Source organism: Octopus sinensis, linkage group LG3 (assembly GCF_006345805.1).
Source record: "Octopus sinensis linkage group LG3, ASM634580v1, whole genome shotgun sequence".
NCBI lineage: Eukaryota > Metazoa > Mollusca > Cephalopoda > Octopoda > Octopodidae > Octopus > Octopus sinensis.
Genome location: NC_042999.1, coordinates 49,984,001 through 49,995,908, shown reverse-complemented (window position 1 = coordinate 49,995,908; position 11,908 = coordinate 49,984,001). Strand labels below are relative to the sequence as shown.

Sequence of the window (11,908 nt, the reverse complement as noted above, 5' to 3'; positions counted from 1 at the left end):
TCATAATTGTTTTTGTTGTTGTTTTAATGTTGCATCATCTCCCATACTTGCGTGAGTCATAAGAAATTTGTTGGGCCAGGTTTCTACTGCTGGATGCACTCCCTGTACCCACTCCTAACCTATTGCTAAGCAAGGTTATGTTTCTCATAGTTCTACGAAAACAAACAACAACAACAACAAAAAAAAAGGCTGAACATGTTTTAAAAACAATTGCAAATAAACTGAAGCACTTGTATAATGGCGACATTTCATTATAGCATGTGATATATAGACAAGAAGGCATGAACACACACACACACGCACATACACACTAGTGTAGCTAGGGTGTGTGCCACCTGGGGTGGCCCTTCAGTTTGCCGCCCCAGGTCCACCACAAAAAATACACATTGCCTACAGCAGATCCAAAAGTGGTGCCACCCTCATAAAAGTGCCACCCAAGATAGACCACCCCCTCCAATCTTTCATTAGCTAGTTACACTAGTGTATATATACATACAGAGAGGGAGAGAGAGAGGGAGGATTGCCTAGGATGTGTGAGTAGGGATTTCATGAGAAAGCAAAAGATGGGGAGGGGGAGGAGGCACGTAACGACTGATGAAACCCAGGTATATAGGTGGACATGACAGGATAGCAATGATACAGTTGGCAGAAAGAGAGGGCAGGATCAGGCTTGTTACTGTTTCCTTGTCGTGACGTTGAATGTTAATTGTAAATGAGTCTCAATGTCACATGAACAGTGTCCCTCATTTCCAGTCTTACATGAAATCATATCTTGACAGCAGTACCTACACAAGACTATAAAATTATTTTGGTAGATAGTATATATGCATGTGTGTGTTTGTGTGTCTGTGTTTGTCCCCCTAGCATTGCTTGACAACCAATGCTGGTGTGTTTATGACCCCGTTACTTAGTGGTTCAGCAAAAGAGACCGATAGAATAAGTACTGGGCTTACAAAAGAATAAGTCCCGGGGTCGATTTGCTCGATTAAAGGCGGTGCTCCAGCATGGCCGCAGTCAAATGACTGAAACAAGTAAAAGAGTAAAAGAGTAAAGAGTATGTTCATGGCTAAAGTTGAAAACATCTGCATAAGTTGCCACACTGTTTGACAGAATCCAAACTTACACAATTGAAGACCAAACTTCTTAACTACCCATCCATGCCTGTCTCTGTTATCTTCTATGGTAAATACAGTTTATACTCTCTGTTAATAATAATGATTTGTAACATGGGCACAAGACCAGAAATTTATTGGGATGGAACGGTTGATTCAATGAATTGCATTCATCATTAGTTATTAAGTCATCAACTCCAGATGGATAGCATACAAAGTCAATACTTGGCATCATTGAAATTCAGAACATAAATATACACAAAGTCCCTCTCTCTAAAAGGTAACTCACAGTTCACAAATGTATTCATAGAGGAGAGAAGCCATATTGCTGTATAATATACATAGATATTGAGATGGTGAGCTGTGGAGGCGCAACGGCCCAGTGGTTAGGGCAGCGGACTTGCAGTCATAGGATTGCAGTTTCTATTCCCAGACCGGACATTGTTAGTGTTTATTGAGCAAAAACACCTAAAGTTCCACGAGGCTCCAGCAAGGAAGGGGGGGTGAACCCTGCTGTACTCTTTCACCACAACTTTCTTTCACTCTTTCTTCCTGTTTCTGTTGTACCTGTATTTCAAAGGGCCAGCCTTGTCACACTCTGTGTCATGCTGAATCTCCCTGAGAACTACGTTAAGGGTACATGTTTCTGTGGAGTGCTCAGCCACTTGCATGTTAATAAATGAGCTGCGATGTCACTAGTGCCAAGCTGTATCGGCCTTTACCTTTCCCTTGGATAACATTGGTGGCTGGTATGCATGGGCGACTGCTGGTCTTTCATAAACAACCTTGCCCAGACTTGTGCCTTGGAGGGTAACATTCTAGGTGCAATCCCATGGTCATTCATGACCGAAGGGGGTCACAACAAAAAAGACAGTGAGCTGGTAGAATTGTTAGCATGCCAGGCTTAGTGGCATTTTATCTGTATTTATGTCCAGTGTTCAAATGCTGTTAAGGTCAACTTTGTCTTTTATCCTTTTGGGGTCAATAAAATAAGTACCAATTAATCACTGGGGTTTATGTAATTAACTTACCCCCTCCACCAAACTTGCTGACCTTGAACTATAAATTTGAAACCAATATACATAGATATTGCAAGGTATTTTGTTCTTCACTCTGCTAAAGCTGTTCTTCAATTTGAAGATCCATGAAACTAGTACTACGGGTCTGAGAACTATCTTGAAAATTCTAAAACTCTAAAGTAAAATTTACAATTACCCTGTCCCACATATTCATTTAGTAACATTTGTTATTCAACTGAGAGGTAAAACTGGGGAAATAAGCTTGTTGGTGGTACGTAAAATACACCAATCTGACCGTACGACAGGCACCCATGCCAACCCCCTTGCTTGCGAAGACATGTTGGGGCAAGCGAAATCGAAATCGAAATCGAATTGAGCCAGCCAGGATCCCTGGTCTGGTGGTACGTAAAAAGCACTATCCGACTCGTTGCGTAAAAAGCACTATCCGACTCGTGGCCGATGCCAGCTCCGCCTTGTCTGGCTTCCGTGCCGGTGGCACATAAAATACACCAATCCGACCGTGGCCGTTGCCAGCCTCGCCTGGCACCTGTGCAGGTGGCACGTAAAAAGCACCCACTACACTCATGGAGTGGTTGGCGTTAGGAAGGGCATCCAGCTGTAGAAACACTGCCAGATAAGACTGGAGCCTGGTGCAGCCTTCTGGCTTCCCAGATCCCCGGTCGAACCGTCCAACCCATGCTAGCATGGACAACGGACGTTAAACGATGATGATGATGATGATGATTTATTGAACAGACATATATTTCAAAAACTATGAGTCTGTGAGAAAATTTATTGAAATAAAAAGGTCATTGGTAATGAAGATATTCACAGCAAGGTTCTGTTAATTCAGTTATTTGCTACTGTAAACTTCTTTATAGTAAGAATTTCTTTATCTATGATAATGGTTTGGTTTCTAAAACTTTGACTTTTGTTTGTCTGTCTGTCCATCCCATGAATATTGAATGTAAATAAAACAAAAGTATCATTGATGATTACTGATAAAATATTTATGAAAAGATCTTGATGTGATGCCTCATTTGTTATCTTTTTATTGTATAGCTTCCTACTTGCGACAATTATGTAAGCATAGTTTCTGAAATACTGTATGTTAGTTATCCTGTAGTTTTATACACAGGAGTGGCTGTGTGGTAAGTAGCTTGCTTACCAACCACATGGTTCCGGGTTCATTCCCACTGTGTGGCACCTTGGGCAAGTGTCTTCTACTATAGGTTAAATAACAATGATGATGATGTTGATTTGTTTTCTATTATTCAGCCATTTTATCTTTTTGTATTAATAAAGTTTTGTCAAATCCACAAATTAAAATATTTATGTAAATTCTTAAGATTTTTCAGTTAGAGTCTCTCTCTCTCTCTCTCTTTCTTTCTTTAACATACTGTCACAAAATAGAGCAGGCAGCAATTTTTCAGCAACCTAGAGTAAGCAGTGTAGATTCTAAAGAAATCGTGCATACAGGTGATCTCATTATCAGAAACTATGAATCTAGTTCTTAACTTACTTTTCCACTAAAGCTATTAGGATTCTAAATTGATTTATGTTGCATGTGTTTGGTTCAGATGCTAAGTTTCAGAAATAGACACATTTTCCAAATATTTACAAATCAAACAATAGCTTCCAGACTTATCTTTGCTGAAGAGCGACCATCTTAAGTTTCTTGTATTTCTTTTTCAAAACCTTACTGTAGTATTCAAGCTATACTTAGGTCATGTCTGATTTGATGGTGAGATATTTACAATATCTGCCACCTGATATAATAGATTAACCAACTCAGACATAGTGAGAGTAAGTAATGCCATATTTTATTGGATTATGCCTTAACTTCTAAATCTGTTTCTTTGTAATGGATAGACAGAAAGGGTAAGAGAGGAAAGAAAGAATAAATTCGAAGATAGAATTTCAATGATTTCCTTACAGTATAGTATACTTTTCTGTGATTTCATATGAGCAGAAATTGTTACAAATTTTTGAAAAAATCGAAGCATTACAACTAGAGTTCCTAAAATCTGTTTTTAAAAATTTCTGTAAAACCCTGCCATGCAGAATGTGCCAGTGCACTCTGTAAGACGGTTCGTGTTAGGAGGGGCAGCCAGCCATAAAATCCATGCAAAAACATACAGTAAAGTCTGGTGCTATCCTCTGGTTTGCTGTCTTCTGTGAAACTGCCCAAATCATGCCAGCATGGAAAATGAATGCTAAATGATGATGATGATCTAGCTTTGAGAGGGAATGTGATTTTTAGAGTAGAAATATAACTATTTTAAATCATCATCATCATCGTTTAACGTCCGTTTTCCATGCTAGCATGGGCTGGATGGTTCGACCGGGGTCTGGGAAGCCAGGAGGCTGCACCAGGCTCCAGTCTGATCTGGCAGTGTTTCTACAGCTAGATGCCCTTCCTAACGTCAACCACTCCATGAGTGTAGTGGGTGCTTTTTACGTGCCACTGGCACAGGTGCCAGCGGAGGCTGGCAATGGCCACAATTGGTTGGTGCTTTTTATGTGCCACGGTTTTAGATTCTGACACAAGGCCAGCAGTTTTAGGTGAGGTAAGTCAATTACATTGACCTGAGTGCTCAACTGGTCCTAATTTCATCAACCTTGAAAGGATGAAAGGCAAAGTCAGTCTTGGTGGAACTTGAATGCAGAACACAGAATGGATGACATTTCACAAAGCATCTGCACAGCATGCTAGTGGTTCTACCTGCTCAACACTTTAGGTCAATAGTAGTATTGAAGAAAATTCTGAGTTCAAATCCTGCCAAAGCCAACTTAGCCTTTCATTCTTTTGTGGTCAATAAAATAAAGTATGAGTCTGCTATTGGGATCAATTTAGCCAACTATATTCTCCTCCAAAATATGCAGCTTTGTGCTGAAATTAGAAAATAGTAGTAAAGGAATTTGTGACAGCTTAATTTTTAAGGTTGTTTTTAAACAGCAATCTTTTAAGATTTTATTGAAGCAAAGAGAGATTTATGTCTTTAACATATTGCTCCTCTACTCAGCCACTTCAGACGAGTAAATTATTGTTTAAACAATGTGACCTTTCATTGTCAAAAACCAAACATATTAAACATTTTAAAGTTGCTTTGACACCGACTAAAATATTTAAAGGTTTTTCATGTTTTAATTTTGGCAATCATAAAGGAAAATAATTCCATACAAAAATCTGTTGGACAATTCTGTTGTGAACTTCTTAAATGACTAAAGTAATTCAGAATGTCTTTTCAAATACTCACCACTTAAGTCTGAAGTAGAAGTGTTATTTAATTTTGAACTAAGTTGAATGAGACAAGCAAAGTGGTTTGTCTTGGTTCTGAATGCAGTTTTAATGGCAGACTTGGAATTCAAAAGTCCACCCCATTAATCACTCAGAATTTTCTTCAATTCAAACTTCCTGAAATTAAAATGATTTTCTGTAACACAAAAGATCTCCTTAAAACTTCTATCGCCAAGGAAAAATTTCTTATTGAATATTAACTGCTGTTAGTACACCATTTTTTAATTTATGTACAAATAGTTCAATAAGCATTAATTTTCTTTGTTCTTTAGGAGGACCCAGTATGTCAAAGCTGTTGCCAGGAGACCAAATTATTAAAATCAATGGCGAAGATGTAAAGAAGTCTCCAAGAGATTATGTCATTGACTTGGTCAGGTAATTACCATCCTCATTTTATGTTTAATGATGTTTGCTTTTCCAGAGACGTTCATGCACACAAGCATGTATTCTGTTTGTCTGACTGTCTGCCACAAATGACTTGATGTTACAGGTACAACAGGCATTACTGTGTGGTTATAAAGCTCACTTTGCTACCATGTGATTTCAGATTCAGTCCCACTGTATGGTACCATAGGCAGTTGGCTTCTACTATAGCCTCAAGCTGACCAATGCCTTGTGAGTGAACCAGTTAGAGGGATTTTGTATATTGTAGAAAGGATTATTTCTAGTTTTCCTTTCTTGTATGAGATACGTTAAACGTTTGATGCCAGATTTATCATAGCTAGATGCTCTTCCTGTAACCAACCTGTACTTCTTTTTCAAGGGAGATATTTCTTAACTGCATCAGTTTCCACATGCTTGCTGAAATCTAGAGTATTTCCTCACCGGAGAAAGTGAACAATGATACTGTCTTACATTTTTTTTTTTGCACCCTTTTCAAGCCTAGCCAGGCTCATGGGCCCGGTTTCCCGGTTTCTGTGGCATATGTGTTCCCCCTAGCTGGATGGGACGCCAGTCCATCGCAGCGTTACTCAAGAAACAGGAAGAGAGAGTGAGAGAAAGTTGGGGGCGAAAGAATACAACAGAGGTCGCCACCACCCCCTGCTGGAGTCTCATGGAGCTTTAGGTGTTTTCACTCAATAAACACACACAGCGACGGTCTGGGAATTGAAACTACGATCCTCCGACCGCGAATCCGCTGCCCTAACCACTGGGCCATTGTGCCTCCACACTGTCTTTCATTAGATGGTTACTAATTATAACATATTGAATTGACATTTATGCACTCACATGCTCACGCACACACACACACATAGAAATGGTAGGCTTTCTTACAGTTTTTTTTTTTATTACAATCTCTGTCAAAAATTTCCCTAACATGACATGACTTGGCCATGGGCTACAGAAGAGGTCAAATGCCCAAGGTACCATGCAGTGGAGTTGTATTTGCTAAAGCAAAGAATTTGAGCTGGGATCATGAGTTGAAACTGAAACTATACATTAGTACGGTCATAATAAAATCATATAACACACACACTTACATAATAATTATAAAAGCTTTTGTTTAATTTTATTAAAATATCCTTATATTAATGGGCTCAGGCCAAATGTGTAATGCTGTCACATGGCTAGTTGAAGGGAGAGGCAAAGAGAAAGAGAGAGAGAGTGAACAGTGTGAGTGGTGACAGTTAGAAGAAAGGGATTGCAATTCATCATCATCATAGTTTAACGTCTGCTTTCCATGCTAGCATGGGTTGGACGATTGGACAGAGGACTGGCGAACCAGATGGCTGCACCAGGCTCCAATCTGATCTGGCAGAGTTTCTACTGCTGGATGCCTTTCCTAATGCCAACCATTCCGAGAGTGTAGTGGGTGCTTTTACATGCCACCAGCACGAGAACCAGTCAGGTGGTACTGGCAATGGACATGCTCAAATGGTGTTTTCTACGTGCCACCTACACAGGAGCCAGTCCAGCAGCACTAGCAATGACTCGCTCAAATGTCTTTTCACGTGCCAGCAAGGCGATGCTGGTAACAATCCTGCTCAAATGCAATTATGTTATGTAATTATATAGTTAGTTTAAGGAAGAGGAATAGAGATAGATAGAAACAGAACTTGCTTGATTGACAAATATCTAAGACTGAGATTTACTACTGGTGAATATACTGGTTGTTGTTGTTGTTATTGGTGGTCATAGTTGTGGTGTTAGGATTGGTCAATAGTGGTGGTATGGGTGGCTGGAGAGTGAAAAGTGTAATTTTTTAAACACATCTTTTATACATATATATATACCCTTTTACTTGTTTCAGTCATTTGACTGTGACCATGCCGGAGCACAGCCTTTAGTCAAGCAAATCGATCCCAGGACTTATTCTTTGGAAGCTGAGTACTTATTCTATTGAGCTCTTTTGCTGAACTGCTAAGTTAAGGGGACGTAAACATATCACCATTGGTTGTCAAGCAATGTTGGGGGTACAAACACAGACGCACAAACATATACACACACACATATATATATATATATACATATATATGACGGGCTTCTTTCAGTTTCCGTCAACTAAATCCATTCACAAGGCTTTGGTCGGCACGAGTCTATAGTAGAAGACACTAGCCCAAGGTGCCATGCAGTGGGACTGAACCTGGAACCATGTGGTTGGTAAGCAAGCTACTTACCACACAGCCACCCCTCCATCTATGTATATATATATATATATATATATACTCCTGCGCCTATATATATTTATTACCCATCACTTAATGCATCAACTTTAGTGCAATTAATTATTACTTGCTCAATTAAAACATATTTTTTTAATGAAATATGAGCAATGATAGATAACTTAAACTAAGAAGTGAAAGATGGAGAAAGTTTAAAGTATGAATGTTTTGTAGTCTTTTTTCACATAGTTGGATAAAGATCTGTTAAAACTTTACCAATGTACTGTAGCAGAATATTATTGTAGATGATGTCTTCATTTTGTTCCATATTTTAAGTTGTTTACTTCTTGATGTAAAATGAAAAATAATAAATAACGACACACAAAGTGGAAGATGTAAGAATATAATTTTCAGAGACGTTTTTTGAGATTATACATTCAGTACTAAATTTTGTGGACCTTTACACCATCTCATAAATCAAATGCTTCAGAAAAGTATACAATTCCATTTTACCAATTTTCAAAATAATTGTGGAATTTGCATGAGAACAGCTAGTAATATATTAATAAGATATGATATTTAGTAATCTTATGTATTTTGTTTTCTATCTAATATTATTACAAAATAAAACAAAAGAGAGTAAATTGATATGAGTAATAGCTATCATAACTCAACCCATATTTGTGTAAACACACAATAATCACAGATGCATATATATATATATGTGTGTGTGTGTGTGTGTATTTACAATATCAACATATATATGCATATATAAATACATATATTTGTATGAATGTATATATATATATATATATATATATATGTGTGTGTGTGTGTATTGCAAATAAGAAAATGGAGGAGAACAATAGGTGGTTATCAACTTTTGGACATTAAAAATGTTAACTTATTTATTTATTAAACTGATAATTCTAATAACATACATACATATAGCATATCATTCTTTATATATATATATTTGTGTGTTCATATATACAACTGTAAAGTAAGTGCTCAATGCATGATATGTTAACACAGTTATCTTTGTCTATTCAATTACTAGCTATATGAATATGTATGCATATCACTACTCCATTCATTTTGTGTCCTTTAGGTCATCGGAACATACTATTAATTTGACAGTATGTCAGCCTTATGTGGAAAATGTAAGTATAATAATTAATAAATATCTTTAGAAATGGTATCATTGTAGAATGTATGCATGTGTGCATGTTTCTGCATGTATATGCATGAGTATATATGTAATGTGTGTGCATGTGTATGTGAGTATTGATAACCAATGTATTAACTCGATCCATCAATGACATATATACTGTTGTCAGTTATATATTTGTTTGTTTACATTCATGTATTTGCTTGTAATATAGCATTGTATCTGTTAGTCACTGTTTACAGCCTACATAACACCATTACCTACCAAAAACCCAGTGTAACAGTCATGTTGCTTATGATACAACTATACATTGTATCAGTAGCATATGGTGGTTCTTGCATTGGGTCTGCTGCCACATCTAATACCACCAAATTTTAAATAGGGGTATTGCAAAAGTTTTTCATTAAGATTTGGGATTAAATAAATGAGTAAATTTCGTTTTTGGATTTGGTTTGCAAGATTCCTTATATGAGTTCATGTGTTGAAACATATTCTGTTGAGTCTGGGGAGAGCCATTTTCTTTTTGTGCCTTATAATGTAACACACTCACCGGTAAAATATCCACTTACTTCTTATTTTTATTTTCCTAAAATTTTCAATAGTCTTGACTATTGAAAAGGTTGCAAGACGCAATGAAAATTTTAGGAAAATAAAAATAAGAAATAAGTGGAGATTTTACCGGTGAGTGTGTTACATTATAAGGCACAAAAAGAAAATGACTCTCCCCAGACACAACAGAATTAATGAGTAAAGTTAAGATTATAATGTATTTGCCAGTTTCGATGGGTGTGCAACATACACCTAGCACACCTGGAATATATGTCCCTGCATTATATATGTGTGTGCATGAAATGAAAGTTGCAGTGTGTGACATGTATGAAAGATACATGATGACCATTGGTCAAGTTTTTAAAGTATAATGTACATTCCCTTTCAAACAAAAGAACATACTGTAAAATGAAAATTAGGTGAAATGACACAGATTTTTGGATCAAATGGTGGGGGAAATGACGATGATGACAGTGACATCTATGATAATGATTGGTTGTTAGAGTTGTGTAAGTCAGGGATATAATTAATCAAGGGAAAATTAACAGGGATTAGTGAAGGATATAATGTATATTTATGAGGATGTGATGTATAAGCTGGTGTTCATCAGGATTCAGTTCCCCTTTTGTTTATTGTATTCTTCCTGGTAACATCAGAACGTTTTAAGACAACATGTCCATAGCAAAAAAAACCCTGCTGTATGCTGATGGCATGAGTTTTATAATAGCTGAATTAATCAAGGAGTTAGGAAGAAATTCCAACCTTGGAATCAAAATTTATGACTGAGAGTTCTCAAAGCAAACATTGCAAAGACTAAATTTTTAGGGAGCTGAAAAAAATGACAGGATGCTTTTGTTGTCAGTAAAGTAACTTTGCTTGTTATGCAGGGAAGGAAAAAATAGGAATTCCATACATTGAATAGTAAATTATGGATGCACAAATGATGCAGTGAAATTACCTGGTGACAGAGTAAATTGACTTCATATATGACAGATGCACAGCATTCATGAATTCTTCCAAATCTTTAGGAGGCTCTCTAGAAGCGGTTGATAGTGTTTGCTACCTAGGAAACATAATTAGCAGTGGTGGGGGGTATTCTGAAAAATACAGATGCCATAATGAGAATGAGGTAGAAAAGGATCAAGAAGCTATTACCTCTCCTAGTGTCAAAGGGCTTTCTCTTTCAGGGTAGAAGGACAATAGTATGATATTTGTGTATAAAGTAGTGCATGATATGGGCTTTGGATACAGAGGTCTTAAAAAGGCTGGAAAGAAATAAACTGACATGTTCTTTTGGATGATCAATATCAATGTAAAGGATTAGGGTGGCAAGCTGACAGAATTGTTTGCATATTAGGAAAATGCATTGCAGCTTTTCATTCAGCTTTATGTTCTGAGTTCAAATTCTGCAGAGGTTGACTTTGCCTCTCATTTTTAGAGGGGTTGATGTAATAGGTACCAGTTGAGCACTGGTGGCGGGGGGGGGGGGTCAATGTGGAGTCGATTTTGTGCCAAAATTTGAAACTGAAATTAATGTACATGATTGATTGTATCTAAATGAGCTGAGAACAAAATTGAATACAAGAGGAATTGAACAAAGTGTGAAAAACTAAGAAAAACAACAACGCTGACATGTGTATATGGTATGTAAGGTGGTTGTCAGCTGTATAAAGAATGCTGGACACTCCAACTGAATGGAATCAATGGAAGAAGCAAACTTTGGAAGACATGGTATGAAATAGTAAAGACTGCTCTTATGAGACAGAACCTTAAGAGATTTTCCAACTTGTGAGGTGCCAGAATGTAGAGGACCTTCCCAGTGCATAGAAACATGGGAAAACATTAAAAAATATTGATGGTAGTGATGATGAAAATGATTGGGATATACTCTTACTCTTTTACTTGTTTCAGTCATTTGACTGTGGCCATGCTGGAGCACCGCCTTTAGTCGAGCAAATCGACCCCAGGATTTATTCTTTAGAAGCCTAGTACGTATTCTATCAGTCTCTTTTGCTGAACCGCTAAGTTACGGGGACGTAAACTCACCAGCATCGGTAGTCAAACGATATTGCAGGGACAAATGCAGACACACAAACACATACACACACATATATATGACGGTCTTCTTTCAGTTTCCGGCTACCAAATCCACT

At 37.4% G+C, this 11,908-nt stretch overlaps 1 protein-coding gene across 3 annotated transcripts in view; it reads left to right on the top strand.

The window, feature by feature from the left end:
- Positions 1-11,908, top strand: part of LOC115209653 — a 909,254-nt gene that overhangs the window by 648,698 nt on the left and 248,648 nt on the right. For all 3 annotated transcript variants that reach the window (XM_036500965.1, XM_029778119.2, XM_029778118.2), the window contains exons 4-5: positions 5,705-5,807; positions 9,147-9,198. In XM_036500965.1, coding sequence (XP_036356858.1) covers positions 5,705-5,807; positions 9,147-9,198 — 155 coding nt within the window. The remainder of the gene's footprint in view (positions 1-5,704; positions 5,808-9,146; positions 9,199-11,908) is intronic.